At 43.2% G+C, this 14,920-nt stretch overlaps 1 protein-coding gene across 4 annotated transcripts in view; it reads left to right on the top strand.

Annotated features, from left to right (window-relative positions):
• LOC140738586 (UDP-glucuronosyltransferase 2A2-like) overlaps nt 1–14,920 on the top strand; it is a 101,039-nt gene that overhangs the window by 65,735 nt on the left and 20,384 nt on the right. For all 4 annotated transcript variants that reach the window (XM_073066100.1, XM_073066068.1, XM_073066089.1 and 1 more), the window contains one exon: nt 9,581–9,712. In XM_073066100.1, coding sequence (XP_072922201.1) covers nt 9,581–9,712 — 132 coding nt within the window. The remainder of the gene's footprint in view (nt 1–9,580; nt 9,713–14,920) is intronic.

Raw genomic sequence — 14,920 nt, 5'->3', positions numbered from 1 at the left:
GACCTTTAGCATTATCATGGAAAAGGACAGAATCAGAGAGGACAGGAAAATTTTTAATTGGGGAAGGGCAAATTATGAGGCTATAAGGCTAGAATTTGTGGGTGTGAATTGGGATGATGTTTTTGCAGGGAAATGTACTATGGACATGTGGTCGATGTTTAACATAGAACATAGAATAGTACAACACATTACAGGCCCTTCGGCCCACAATGTTGTGCCGACCCTCAAACCCTGCCTCCCATATAACCCCCCACCTTAAATTCCTCCATATACCTGTCTAGTAGTCTCTTAAACTTCACTAGTGTATCTGCCTGCACCACTGACTCAGGCAGTGAATTCCACGCACCAACCACTCTCTGAGTGAAAAACCTTCCTCTAATATCCCCCTTGAACTTCCCTCCCCTTACCTTAAAGCCATGTCCTCTTGTACTGAGCAGTGGTGCCCTGGGGAAGAGGCACTAGCTGTCCACTCTGTCTATTCCTCTTAATATCTTGTACACCTCTATCAAGTCTCCTCTCATTCTCCTTCTCTCCAAAGAGTAAAGCCCTAGCTCTCTTAATCTCTGATCATAATCCATACTCTCTAAACCAGGCAGCATCCTGGTAAATCTCCTCTGTACCCTTTCCAATGTTTCCACATCCTTCCTATAGTGAGGCGACCAGAACTGGACACAGTACTCCAAGTGTGGCCTAACTAGAGCTTTATAGAGCTGCATCATTACATTGCGTCTGTTAAACTCTATCCCTCGACTTATGAAAGCTAACACCCCATAAGCTTTCTTAACTACCCTATCTACCTGTGAAGCAACTTTCAGGGATCTGTGGACATGTACCCCCAGATCCCTCTGCTCTTCCACAGTACCACGTATCCTGCCATTTACTTTGTACTCTGCCTTGGAGTTTGTCCTTCCAAAGTGTACCATCTCACACTTCTCCGGGTTGAACTCCATCTGCCACTTCTCAGCCCACTTCTGCATCCTATCAATGTCTCGCTGCAATTTTCGACAATCCTCTACACTATCTACAACACCACCAACCTTTCTGTCATCTGCAAACTTGCCAACCCACCCTTCTACCCCTACATCCAGGTCATTAATAAAAATCACAAAAAGTAGAGGTCCCAGAACAGATCCTTGTGGGACACCACTAGTCACAACCCTCCAATCTGAATGTACTCCCTCCACCATGACCCTCTGCCTTCTGCAGGCAAGCCAATTCTGAATCCACCTGGCCAAACTTCCCTGGATCCCATGCCTTCTGACTTTCTGAATAAGCCTACCATGAGGAATCTTGTCAAATGCCTTACTAAAATCCATGTAGATCACATCCACTGCACTACCCTCATCTATATGCCTGGTCACCTCCTCAAAGAACTCTATCAGGCTTGTTAGGCATGATCTGCCCTTCACAAAGCCATGTTGACTGTCCCTGATCTGACCATGATTCTCTAAATGCCCATAGATCCTATCTGTAAGAATATTTTCCAATAGCTTTCCCACCACAGACGTAAGGCTCACTGGTCTATAATTACCTGGACTATCCCTACTACCTTTTTTGAACAAGGGGACAACATTTGCCTCCCTCCAATCATCCGGTACCATTCCCGTGGACAACAAGGACATAAAGATCCTAGCCAAAAGTTCTACTTCTAATTTTTTCCAAACTAAGACATAACATCACTTGAGAAAACCATTCAATTAATGTAGGGGAAGAAATATCTTTCCATTTTAATAAAATAGCCCTTCTTGCCAGTAGTGTAACAAATGCAATTACATGTTGATCTGAAGATGAGATACCCTGAATAAGATGCGGAACTATTCCAAATAGAACAGTCAATCTATCAGGTTGTAAATTAATTTTCAAAGCTTTAGAGATTGTAGAAAATAAAGATTTCCAAAACGATTTTAATGAAGATCATTTGTTTCTTCTTAAATGATTTTAATGAAGAACATTTGTTTCTTCTTAAATTCCAGTTTGTTAATTGAATCAAATTCTCAAAGTTGTCAAGATGGAGTTCGAACTCTGGACTGTTCACTAGATTACATGATCACTGTGTCCCCTAAATGTGCTATACAACATGGAGTTCAGTGTAAAACAGAATTGTGTTGTGGTCACTTCTGCTTATGTGATTATTTACAGATACATCTTAACCCTATCCTAAACCTAACTCCTCTGGATCACGATGCTATGGGTGAAGATTTCTTATTGAAATGATGGCACTTAGAGACACAGCAGTTTATCTGCCTCCCAGGAATGGTGCTAGTTTTAAATTCTTAGAGTGGATTTCAAAATTCTTTTCAGAGATTTCAGTCAACCAAAGCTTTGCAAATACAGCACTGCTGAACTCTTAGACAAAATTACTTTAAAGCCACTGCCAGCAGAGTGAACAGCGGTGCTCAGCAGACTGGGACTCTACAGACACCAGACTCAGAGACAGCAGCCTGGCCTAGGCAACTCATCTGAGGAAGTGCCAGATGCAGGCTGTGTGAGAGGAAGCATAAACTCAGTAAGAGAGCGGGGGCACTAGCTAGGCTGAGAGCTGAGCTGACCATACTGGTGCTACCATCATTTTAGTTGGCCAACGTTTACTCACTATAAAATAAAATGGACTCATTTAGTCTTAAAATGAATGCACAGAAATATGTGGAAAACTGCTGCATTCTGGTTGCACTGAAATGTGATTGAACAACAATATGCTTGACTTTGATGTTTCAACTCGAATGGATGACTCTGTTCATGCAGACAGGAACTCCCTGTCAGGGAAGTCCAAACCATAAGACCATAGGTATAGGAGTAGAATTAGGCTATTCGGCTCATCGAGTCTGCTCCTCCATTTTATCATAGCTGATCGAATTTTCCTCTCAAACTCAATCTTCTGCCTTCTCCTCTACCTTTTCATGCCCTGACCAATCAAGAATCTATCGACCTCTGCCTAAAATATACGTAAAGATGGCCCCCATAGCTGCCTGAGGCAAATAATTCCATAGATTTGCCACCTCTGGCTAAAAAATTCTTATTTGCCTCCATTCTAAAAGGACACCCTTTTATTCTGAGGTTGTGTCCTCTGGTCTTAGACTCTCCCACCATAGGAAACATCCTCTCTATCAAGGCCTTTCACCGCACAGCCAGGTGGAATCTGTGTATAAACATAGGTTGGTGCACAAACTCATCTGTATTTAGCAGTTACTGTTCTGGGCAATTGAACATCTTACAATTATATGTCAGCTACATTACCTGCTCAGGGAGTTCACTGTTGTGTTCATCACCACTGCCTACATTCCCCCAAGTGCAAACACCAAGGATGCACTGGGAGAACTTTACAGTACCATCAGCTCTCTACAAAACAAGCATCCAGACAGTCTCTTCACAAATGCAGGAGTTTCAATCATGTTCACCTGCAGAACATTTTCCCCAAATTCCATCAACACATCACCAGGGCCATGAGGGAAACAAACAGACTATGTTTATACAAGCAGACACAGTATTTACAGAGCCATCCCATGCCCTCATCTCCATCATGTTAATTCCAGCTGAAAATGTTGAAAATGGAATAATCAGTCAGGAAGACCATCACTGTACAGTTTAATGAAGCACCTTCTATGCTCAGGACTATTTTGAACTAACTAAATGGCAGATGTTCAAGGAGGCCACCACAATACGGAGAAGATACAGACCTTGAGGAAAATGCCTCATCTGTCACCAGCTACAGCAGATAATGTTGGTATTCAAGAACAGTCATCTCACAGCCCAACCAGAAGTTCTGACTGAATGCAGAGGTGTGCTACTGACTAAGAGCCCAGGACAATGCTTTTAGGACAGAACAGCTCTCAGAGAAGTCAGGAGAAACCTCATTGTAGTCATCAAGAGAGAAAAGGCCACATATGCACAAAACATTTAGATAGATAGATAGATAGATAGATAGATACTTTATTCATCCCCATGGGGAAATTCAACTTTTTTTTTTCCAATGTCCCATACACTTGCTGTAGCAAAACTAATTACATACAATACTTAACTCAGTAAAAAAAAAATATGATATGCATCTAAATCACCGTCTCAAAAAGCATTAATAGCTTTTAAAAAGTTCTTAAGTCCTGGAGGTAGAATTGTAAAGCCTAATGGCATTTAGGAATATCTGTCCAATAATGGTCCCTGGCATCAAGGGACAGGATGTTTCCCATGATGGGAGAGTCTCGCACAAGAGGGCACAGCCTCAGGATCAAGGGACATCCATTTAAAACAGAGATTCAGAAAAATTTCTTACATCAAAGGGTGGTGAATTTGTGGCATATTTACCGCAGGCAGCTGTGGAGGCCAGGTCATTGGGTGTCTTTAATACAGAGCTGGATAGGTTCTTGATGGACACGGCATCAAAGGTTATGGGGAGAAGGCCAGGGAGTGGAGCTGAAGAGGGGAAAAAAGGATCAACCATGATTGAATGACGGAGCAGACTCGATGGGCCAAATGGGCTAATTCTGCTCCTATGTCTTATGGAAATCTCCACTCCAGAAGCAGTGGCTCATCAACCTCACCTCAAGCCCATCACTCACAGGCTGAGATCCTACTCCTACTGGGAAGGGACATCATACAGGTACACAAAGTATTCAAGCAATGTAATGGGGCTCCAGATACTTCCTTTGTAGAGCAGTTAGCACTTGGGTGGGTTCTAGTAGGAGACTTCTGCCTGGGGAGTGCACGTAATCCCTCACTTTTGAATGTTTTCAGAACTAGCATTCTAGAAAAAGGGCACACCAGCCTCAAGACTTTTTGCCTTAGCAGTATCCATGTCAAGAAGACCTCAGTCAGTCCCATCAGCCTCCCATCTCTCCCACCTTGACTAGCAACAGAAGTTTGACAAGCAATACAGCAAGCGTGGGTGAATCTGTCTTTGTCCATACAAAGGATGAGTACAAAACAACTACTTCAATGGATGACCTTACTTACCTGAGGGTGGTGGATAATGGATTCCATCAAGACAGCTCAAACAGCTGAATGACATCACTACATTTCCCTCATCCTCAACAATGCCTCCCAAGCAACCATGAGCAAGCAAGGAGCAGCTGTCCTGCTCAAGCAACATCCTGAAAGTACTTAGGAAGAAAACGAACAGTATAAATGGAAAACTGAACTATTGGAAAATTATTGAAATATGAACTCTGGTTACAGATCTATAAAAGCTAAGACAATATTTTGTTTGTACAGATTCTAAACTTGTTTTGAGCTCTGTTGTATATTTGATATGATATAGTTGGCTTATTTCAAAGTCATTTTAATTCCAATTCCCGTTCTTATTCCGATATGTCAATCCATGGCCTCCTCCACTGTTGTGATAAGGTCACACTTAGGTTGGAGGAACAGCATCTTATATTGCATCTGTGTAGCCTCCAACCAGATGGCATGAACATCAATCGAACTTGTAGTAATGCCCCACCCCTCAACTTCACCATTCCCCATCCCCTTTTCCCTCTCTTGCCTTATCTCCTTGTCTACCCATTGCCTCCCTCTAGTGCTCCTCCCCCTTTTTCTTTCTTCCATGGGCTTCTGTTCTCTCCTATTGGACTTCTGCTTCTCCAGCCCTGTATCTCTTTCACCAATGAACATCTCAGCTCTTTACTTCATCCCTCCCCCTTCAAGTTTCACCTATCACCTTGTGTTTCTCTCTCTCCACCCCCACCGTTTAAATCTACCCCTCAGCTTTTTTTCTCCAGTCCTGCCGAAGGGTCTCAGCCCAAAACATCAACTGTGTGCACACTTTTCCATAGATGCTGCCTGGCCTTCTGGGTTCCCCCAGCATTTTGTGTGTGTTGCGTATTTCAAAGATTGGGTTAGTGATCCCTTGTGAAAGACAGAATTTACTTCTGCATTGCAAATCCAGTTGATGGCCTTATTATTCTTTAATATTTGACAACGCTGCTCCATTGCTCAGGACCGTTGACACTAATAGATTTCATGTATTTTTTTGGGAAAGACCTGGGTTCAGTTGGTGGCATCTTTTACAGATACCAGGCGGAGTGACTTGGATTGTTATTTTATTTCTAATTACGAGATCTCGTTGCTTAATTGTAGGTACATAGCAGTCATTGATTACACATCATTGCATTGTTAAGCAATTAGCCTTCACTGCCAGGTTGGCCATTATATAGATAGAAACATGGAAATCTACAGCGCAATACAGGCCCTTCAGCCCGCAATGCTGTGCCAAACATGTCCTTAACTGAGAAATTACTATGGTTACCCATAGCCCACTATTTCTCTAAGCTCCATGTACCCATCTAGGAGTCTCTTAAAAGACCCTATCGTATCTGCCTCCACCACCTTTGCCGGCAGCCCATTCTATTTACTCACCACTCTCTGCGTAAAAAACTTATCCCAGACATCTCCTCTGTACCTACTTCCAAACACCTTAAAACTTTGTCCTCTCATGTTAGCCATTTCAGCCCTGGGAAAAAGCCTCTGACTATCCACACGATCAATGCCTCTCATCACCTTATACACCTCTATCAGGTCATTTCTCATACTCTGTCGCTCCAAGGAGAAAAGGCTGAGTTCACTCAACCTATTCTCATAAGGCATGCTCCCCAATCCAGGCAACGTTCTTGTAAATCTCCTCTGCACCCTTTCTACAGTTTCCACATCCTTCCTGTAGTGAGGGAACCAGAAATGAGCACAGTACTCCATGTGGGGTCTGACCAGGATTCCATACAGCTGTAACATTACATCTCGGCTCTTGAACTCAGTCCATGGTTGATGAAGGCAATGCACTGTATGCCTTCTTAACCACACAGTCAACTTGTGCAGCAGCTTTGAGTGTCCTATAGACTTAGACCCCAAGATCCCTCTGAATCTCCACACTGCCAATAATATATTCTACCATTATATTTGACCTACCAAAATTAACTACCTGACACATACCTGGGTTGAACTTCATCTGCCACTTCTCAGCCCAGTTTTGTATGCTATCGATGTTCCGCTGTAACCTCTGACAGCCCTCCACACTATCCACAATACCCCCAAACTTTGTGTCATCAGCAAATTTACTAACTCATCCCTCCACTTCCTCATCCAGGTCTTTTATAAAAATCACAAAGAGAAGGGGTCCCAGAACAGATCCCTGAGGCACACCATTGGTCATCAAACCTCTGTCTAGGTTTCAATGATATCCCCCCGTCCTTCTAAATTCAATGTGTACCAACTTAGAGCTATCAAACGTTCCTTGTATGATAACCTTTTTAATCCTAGAATCATCCTTGTGAACTCCTCTGAACCTTCTCCAATGCCAGCACATCTTTTATTAGATGAGGAGCCCAAAACTATACTCAACGTGAGACCTCACCAGTGCCTTATAAAGCCTCACCATCCCATCCCTGCTCTTGTATTCCAGACTTATTGAAATGAATGCTCACACTGCATTTGCCTTTCTCACCACTGACTCAGCCTGTTGTCCAGACGTTTGTCATACTCAGTGAGCATGGGGAGAGCTAAACGAGTCTTCATTGTTGCAGACTTCAAGAGAAAACGCAGTGGTATAGCCAACATTGCTGCCTCATTCCTGGACAAGCTAAATGTTTTTTACGCTCGATTCAAGATTGGTAGGACTGAAGTCCATAGAACATAGGCTCCCAAGGAGAGCTGCTGATGAGCCCTGCACCTTGATTATTAATTAGGCTGAAGTACATCGATTATTCCAATGTGTCAACAGCCACAAGGTAGCAGGGCAGGACGGCATCCAAGGGTGCATCCTCAAAGTATATGCAGAACAGCTGGCCGATGTACTTACAGATATTTTTAATCTCTCCCTCTCCCAGTGTGGAGTGCCCTCCTGTTTCAAATCGTCCAGCATTGTCCCTGTACCTAAAAAGACCAAGGTAACACGTCTGAACGACTGGCGCCCTGTCACACTCACCTCAATTATAAGCAAATGCTTTGAGAGGCTGGTTAAAGACTACATCTGCAGCATGCTACCACCCACACTGGACCCCCTACAATTTGCCTACCAATGGAACCGATCTACCAGTGACGCAATAGCCACAGCAATACACACCGCCCTCACTCAGCTGCAGAAGAGGGATGCCTATGTTAGAATGCTGTTCCTGGACTACAGTTCAGCATTCAACACCATAATTCCCTCCAGATTTAACAGGAAGCTCAGAAACCTCGGCCTGCACTCCACCTTGTGCAGCTGGATCCTGGACTTCCTATCGGATCACCGACAGGTGGTAATGATGGGCTCTCAGAGGCACCTCTGCCCCTCTGACTCTGCCCCCCACGGTTGTGTCCTGAGGCCCCTCCGCTACTCCCTTTACATTCATGACTGTGCTGCCACACGCAGCTCCAATCTGCTGATTAATTTCACAGACGACGTGACTTTGATCAGCCTTACTTCTAGTGGTGATGAGACAGCTTACAGAAGAGAGGTTTACACCCTCATTCAGTAGTGCCAGGATAAAAAACTCTCTCTCAGTGTCCAAAAAACAAAAGAGCTGATTGGGGATTACAGAAGGAATGTAGACAGGCTTGCCCCGATCAACATCAATGTGTCTGCAGTTGAGAGGGTGAGTAGTTTCAAGTTCCTCGGTATACACATCACCGAAGATCTCACCTGGACTGTACACACTGGCTTTATGGCAAAAAAAAGCACAACGGCGTCTCTTCCACCCCAGACGACTGAAGTGGTTTGGCATGAATCCCCAGATCCACAAGACCTTCTATAGGGGCACCATTGAGACCATCCTGACTGACTGTATCACCGTCTGGTACGGGATCTGCACCAACCTTGATCATTGGGCACTGCAGAGAGTGGTACGGACAGCCCAGTGCTTCTATGGATGGGAACTTCCTTCCAGTGAGGACATTTACAGCAGCAGTTGCAGAAAGAAGGCCTAGAAGATCATCGCGGACACCAATCACCCCAACTATAAACTTCTTAAGGTGCTTCCATCTGGCAAATGGTACCGCAGCATTAAAGCCAGAACCAACAAGCTTCAGGACAGCTTCTTTCTACAAGCCATTAGACTTGTAAGTTCACATGTCTGTACGTTGTGATGGAGTCATAACACAGAGATTTTACTTCCTCATTGTGGGATGCATGTAAGATTTAAATAAATTCAAATACAAAACATTAGGTGTTTAACAGTCTTGTTTTTTAATGGGATCTATTGGGTATCCTTGTTTTGTTGCTGCCTGTAAGGAGGTGAATCTCAGGTTGTATATAGTCTACATACTTCGATAATAAATGTACTTTTGAACTTTAGTTTCCACATTCTTTACAGCTCATTTTGATTCTGGTGAACCACCCTCAGGAAAGAATAGTAGCAAAACCTCAAATCATTAAGTACAGTAATCTAAAGAGTGGGGGGAATTAGTTTAATGATGGAATTAGTACCATGATGTCAGTGGTGAGATGCTGATTTGCAAAGACCATAGTCAGCTGAATGTTTACTTCTCTGAAATTCTCCTTGGCTGCTGCTTTCTTCTCTGGAAGGTTTTGGGCCAAAAGCCCATTTGTGAAAGGGTCCCATGTCATTTGAAAGTCCTCGGTGTGTGATACCTCTGTGTGACTTGATAATTCATTGTTTTACAGGAGATGGAAGAATTTGTTCAGAGCTCAGGGGAGCATGGGATTGTGATATTTTCCCTGGGCTCCTTTGTAAAGAACCTTACTGATGAAAAGGCCAATTTACTTGCTGAAGCACTTGGGCAAATTCCACAAAAGGTTTGTTTACTTTTAAATTCTGCATCCAGTTTTTGTCAAAGTGAGATTAAAACTGGGAAAATGAGGTTAAAACCTAGAGTTGTTTGATGCTGGTGTCACTAACTCTGGTACCTTGATTTATCTATAGTCTAAATCTCAATTTGTAAAAAAAAATCAATTTTTGTGAGTTTCCTTTCTGACTAAGAATATAAAAGTTAAATATTATGGATGCTGGAAACCTGAATTAAAATGTTATTTTTACTTCTTTTGGGGCAGTCCCTTGAGATTGAGGAAGATTTACTTCAAACCTGGTTCATTGGGTTGTGGAGAGACTGATGCGGCCAATGTGTGAATATTCACCTCTCTGAATTTCTCCTTGGTTGCTGCTTTCTTCTCTGGAAGGTATTAAGCTGGAGGAAGTTGATGTCGAACAAGAGGGTCATTTTATGGGATGCTCATTCTATCACATTTATAGGGTTATGTGCTCTTGATGTGTAGACTTGAGTTGGTCAAGAGATACCAAGGCCCTGGTTAAGAAAAAGGAGGTATATAGCAGGTATAGGCAGGAGGGAACAAATGTGGTACTTATGGATTATAAGAAATGCAAGAGAACGCTTAAGAATGAAATTGGGTGGGCTAAAAGAAGACATGAGTTTGTTCTAACGGACAAGGTTAAGGAGAATCCTAAAGGCTTCTACAGATATGTTCAGAGCATTGGAACAGCAAGGGACAAAATTAGTTTTCTGTAAAATCAGAGTGGTCATCTATGCATGGAGCTAAAAGAGGTGGGGGAGATCTTAAATTGAATTTTTGAAACTGCATTTACTGAGGAGATGGCACAGAATACACTCACAACACGCTGGAGGAACTCAGCAGGTCAGGCGGCATCCGTAGAAACGAACGTTTTGGGGGTCTTGGCCCTAAAAGCTGACTGTTCGTTTCCACGGATGCTGCCCAAACTGAGTTCCTCCAGTGTGTTGTGCATTTTGCTTTGACCCCTAGCACCTGCAGAGTATTTTGTGGCACAGAATATATAGCTGTGAGACAAAGTGGTTGTGAGGTCATCACTATCCAGATATCAGTGGAGATGATGTTTACTGGCTTGAGGAAAATTAAAGTGGATAAATCCCAGGGCCCTGTGGGAGGTTAATACAGACATTACAAGACCCTAGCAGAGATATTTAAAATGTCCTTAACCACAGGAGAGGGGTTGAGGACAGAAGGATAGCTAATATTGTTATATGATTTAAGAAAGACTCTAAGGAAGGAAATTATAGGCCAATGAGCCTGACTTTGGTTATTGGAAGGTATTCGAAGGGACAGGATATAGCCCTCAGAATACCTTCCAACAATCAAAGTCAGGCTCACTGACCTATTATAGAAATATTTCGATAGACATGGCCTAACTAACTATAACCAACAAGGCTTCATGTGTGGTAGGTCATGTCTAACCAAAAGTAAAGTGTTTTTCGAGGAAGTTACTAGGAAAGTTGATCAAAGCAAGGCTATGGAATTTGTCTACATGGACTTCAGCATGGCCTTTGACAAAGCCTGCATGGGAAGTTGGTCAAGGAGAGTCAGGTCACTTGGCATTCCAGATAAGGTAGTAAATTGGATTTGACATTGGCTTTGCAGGAGAAGCCAGAGAGTGATAGTAGATGGTTGTCTCTGACTGCAGGGATGTGACTAGTGGAGTGCTGCAGGGATCAGTGCTGGGTCCATTGTTGTTTGTTGTTTGATCTGGATGATAGTGTGGTTAACTGGATCAGCAAGTTTGCAGATGACACCAAGATTGTGAGTGTAGTGGACAGTGAGGAAGGCTATCAAAACTTGCAGAGCATTCTGTCTGGATTCATAATGGTTTGGTGTAGCAACTGCTCTGCATGTGACCTCAAGAGACCGCAGAGAGTTGTAGACACAACTCAACACAGAAATCAACCTCTCCTCCATGGACTCTCTGCGTTACTTATTGCTTCAGTAAAGCAGCCAGCATCATCAAAGACTCCATCCATCCCAGATATCTACTCACCCATCCATCCCAGATATCCACTCTCCCATCCATCCCAGATATCCACTCACCCATCCATCCCAGATATCCACTCTTCCATCCAGAAGGAGACACAAAAGCTTGAAGGTCTCATGGACACCTTCTACACCACTGTTAGAAGTGTAGTAATAGTTTCCCAGTATGATTTTGACCTCACGACCTACCTTGTTATGATCTTGCACCTTATTGTTTACCTGTACTGTGGCTGTTACATTTCATTATGCATTGTTCTTGTTTTACCTTGTTCTTCCCAATACAGATCTGATTTGTATGAATGGTATGCAAGAAAGGCTTTTCACTCTACCTCAGAATTAGAATCAGGTTTAGTATCACTGGCAAATTCAAGAAATTTGTGGTTTTGCAGCAGAACATTGCATCATCATCATTATAGAGAATTAGATGGGTTCTGTGCCCACCCTTACTGAACTAGCTTTGTTCAATTTTCAGCTGTATTTCCCCTCTTTCTTCAGGGGGTCTCTCTTTTGTATCATCATCATCATCATCATCATGTGCCGTGCCGTATGATGTGGGTGATCGTGGTCTTTGACAATGATCGTTCTTGGTAAATTTTTCTACAGAAGTGGTTTGCCATTTCCTCCTTCTGGTCAGTGTCTTTACAGTCAGGTGACCCCAGCCATTATCAGTACTCTTCAGAGACTGTCTGCCTGGTGTTAGTGGTTGCATAACCAGGACTTCTGATAGGCATCAGCTCATACGACCATCCACCACCTGCTCCCGTGGTTTCAGGTGACTCTGATTGGGGGGGGGGGGGGGGGTGGCTGCTAAGCAGGTGCTACACCTTGTCCAAGGGTGACCTGCAGGATAGCAGAGGAAAGGAGCGCCTTACACCTCCTTTGGTAGAGATGTTTGTCCAACCCACCGTGCTAAGTTGCAATGCATATTTTTTTAAAACATCTATGAATTACAGTAAGAAATACATTTCTAAAAGTGAAACTAAATAATTATTGCAAAAAGAGAGCAACGCCTTATGTGGATGTTCTGGATGCTAGGCAGGCTAGTGCCCATGATAGAGCTGGCTGAGTTTTCAACTTTGTGCAGCTTCTTCCAACCCTGTGCAATGACCCCTCCATGCCAGAGGGGATGCAACCAGTTAGAGTGCTCTCCACGGTACACCTGTAGAATTTCAGTAATCGTGACAATAATAAACCGATTCCAATTATTATCCCTTTGGCCCTTCCAGTCCATGCTGACCATGATGCCCACTGAGATAACCCCAGATTCTTGTGTTTGGTCCTCTAAGCCCCACCTCCAATTACCCATCCACGTGTTTCTGAAATGCTGCCCCTGTACCGGCCTCAACCACTTCCCCTGGCAAATCTTTCAGGCATTTGTACCTTCTGTCCAATGGAAGAGGAAGAAGAGAGAATGACTGGGTATTGCAAGAATTTCAGTGGGGTTATTTAATTCAGATTTTAATGAACTGTAGTATGATGTGCAGCTAGGGACAGAAAGGAAGATTGGTTGAAGATGTTACCAAGTTGAAAGCACTAAGTAAAATTTGCAACCTTTTAAATTCGGTGTTGTGAGATGGATTTATGTGTTTGACATGCTCAAGAGAGCACATAGAAAGGCCAGCAGCATGGAGGGATCATTAATAACAATAATATACAAAATGGTTTCATGCATGGCATTGGCAGGCTGTTCTTCAGATGTTGCAAGTCCATTCAGAGGGAAAATTACAGGCTGTATGAATACCATGGTAGGAAGGTGCATGGGCGTATGGACCAGGAGCTTTGAGTGGCTGCCCTAGAAATTGTCTGGTATCAGAATGCCCACTCAAGGTAGCCTGATGTTTTAACTGACATCCCAGAGATGAATATTGCATCAGTATGTTGGTCCCTGAAGGAAGCAATAGTCAGAAAGGACAAATGTCTTTGTTCACCTTGCTTGCAAAGAGGTAAAGGTCAACTAATCACTTGACAGGAAATCGGGATCTTAGGGCTAGAGCTGAGTATGTTAATGGAATTTGTAGAAGGTGTTATCACTAATATATTAGCAGTCTGCTTGTCAACTCACATTGACACTGCTGCCCTGTGAGTGTGAGTGAGGGTAAGCTGGTCTGACGGAAGGCTTCCCATGTTACAGGAGGCAGATTGTTAGATTGTGATTAAAGACAGAAGTGTCCAATTACCAATAATAGGATAGAGCTGTGGACCTGATCATGGGCTTTGACTGGATGGAGTCTCATGAACTGAGAGGCAGTGCACAGCAAAGCATTGAATTGTTGGGCAGAGTCAGAAGCTGAAGCAGCCTCTTCTGCAGGAAGCTGGTTCACAGCTTCAAAGTTCATTTATTATCTAAGTATACAACTCTGAAATTCTTCTTCTCCAGATAGCCGTGAAGCCAAGAAAGAAAAATGTGGTAGCACAATCATCAACCTCAAATCCCTCCTCCCTGCACAAAAAAACAAACAAAAATGGAACAGGCACACCAATCTGCAAACCCCCCTCTCCTGTACACAAAAAAAAGTAAGATCGGGGGGTGGGGGAAACACAGAATATAAAAACTGTCAGACTAAAAAAAGTGTCTATAGTCCAAGTCCATATCCAAAATGCAGAAAACCTTGGTAATATTCTCTGGGCACAGTAGCAGGACTTTCCCTCTGCTGCAGCAGAGTGATCCACCAGCAATCAAAAGGCAGTCTCCCCTCTCTGGTAGCAGAGCAATCTCACCAGTGATCAAAAGGCAGGCAGCTGGCACTCAGTTTCTGTATTCACCTTGTTGCTTTAATCAGTGAACAATGGAAGCTTTAATCATTCTGCCTCCTGGAATCCTCTTAGATTCTCACTAAAACACCCAAATGATCTCCAAACTGCAAATCACAGTCCCAGGATCACATTCAAGAAGAAAAACAAACATTAAAAACATAAAAGAAGTGAAATATATGGTTTCATGATCTATCCAGAAGATGTTGACCGAAGCAGCATTGTACACAGGAGCTTTAATAGCATTGGCATCACACAACCCACTTGAGAAGTACAACATACTGAACTTAGATGTGGCTACCTTGATTCATGTTCATGGGTCAAACAAGGTGACTAGGGAGAATGAGGAAACAATAGCCTCTGCTCCATTATCTGAGGAAGCAAAGTGAAGCAATGTCTGGGAAAGAGGTTTTCTGTTTGTTTCCCAAGGAACCTCAGCACAATATTAAACAATAA

This window comes from Hemitrygon akajei, chromosome 2, assembly GCF_048418815.1.
Source record: "Hemitrygon akajei chromosome 2, sHemAka1.3, whole genome shotgun sequence".
Lineage (NCBI taxonomy): Eukaryota > Metazoa > Chordata > Chondrichthyes > Myliobatiformes > Dasyatidae > Hemitrygon > Hemitrygon akajei.
The sequence above is the reverse complement of the archived record's forward strand: the minus strand, read 5'-3'. Positions and strand labels throughout refer to the sequence as shown.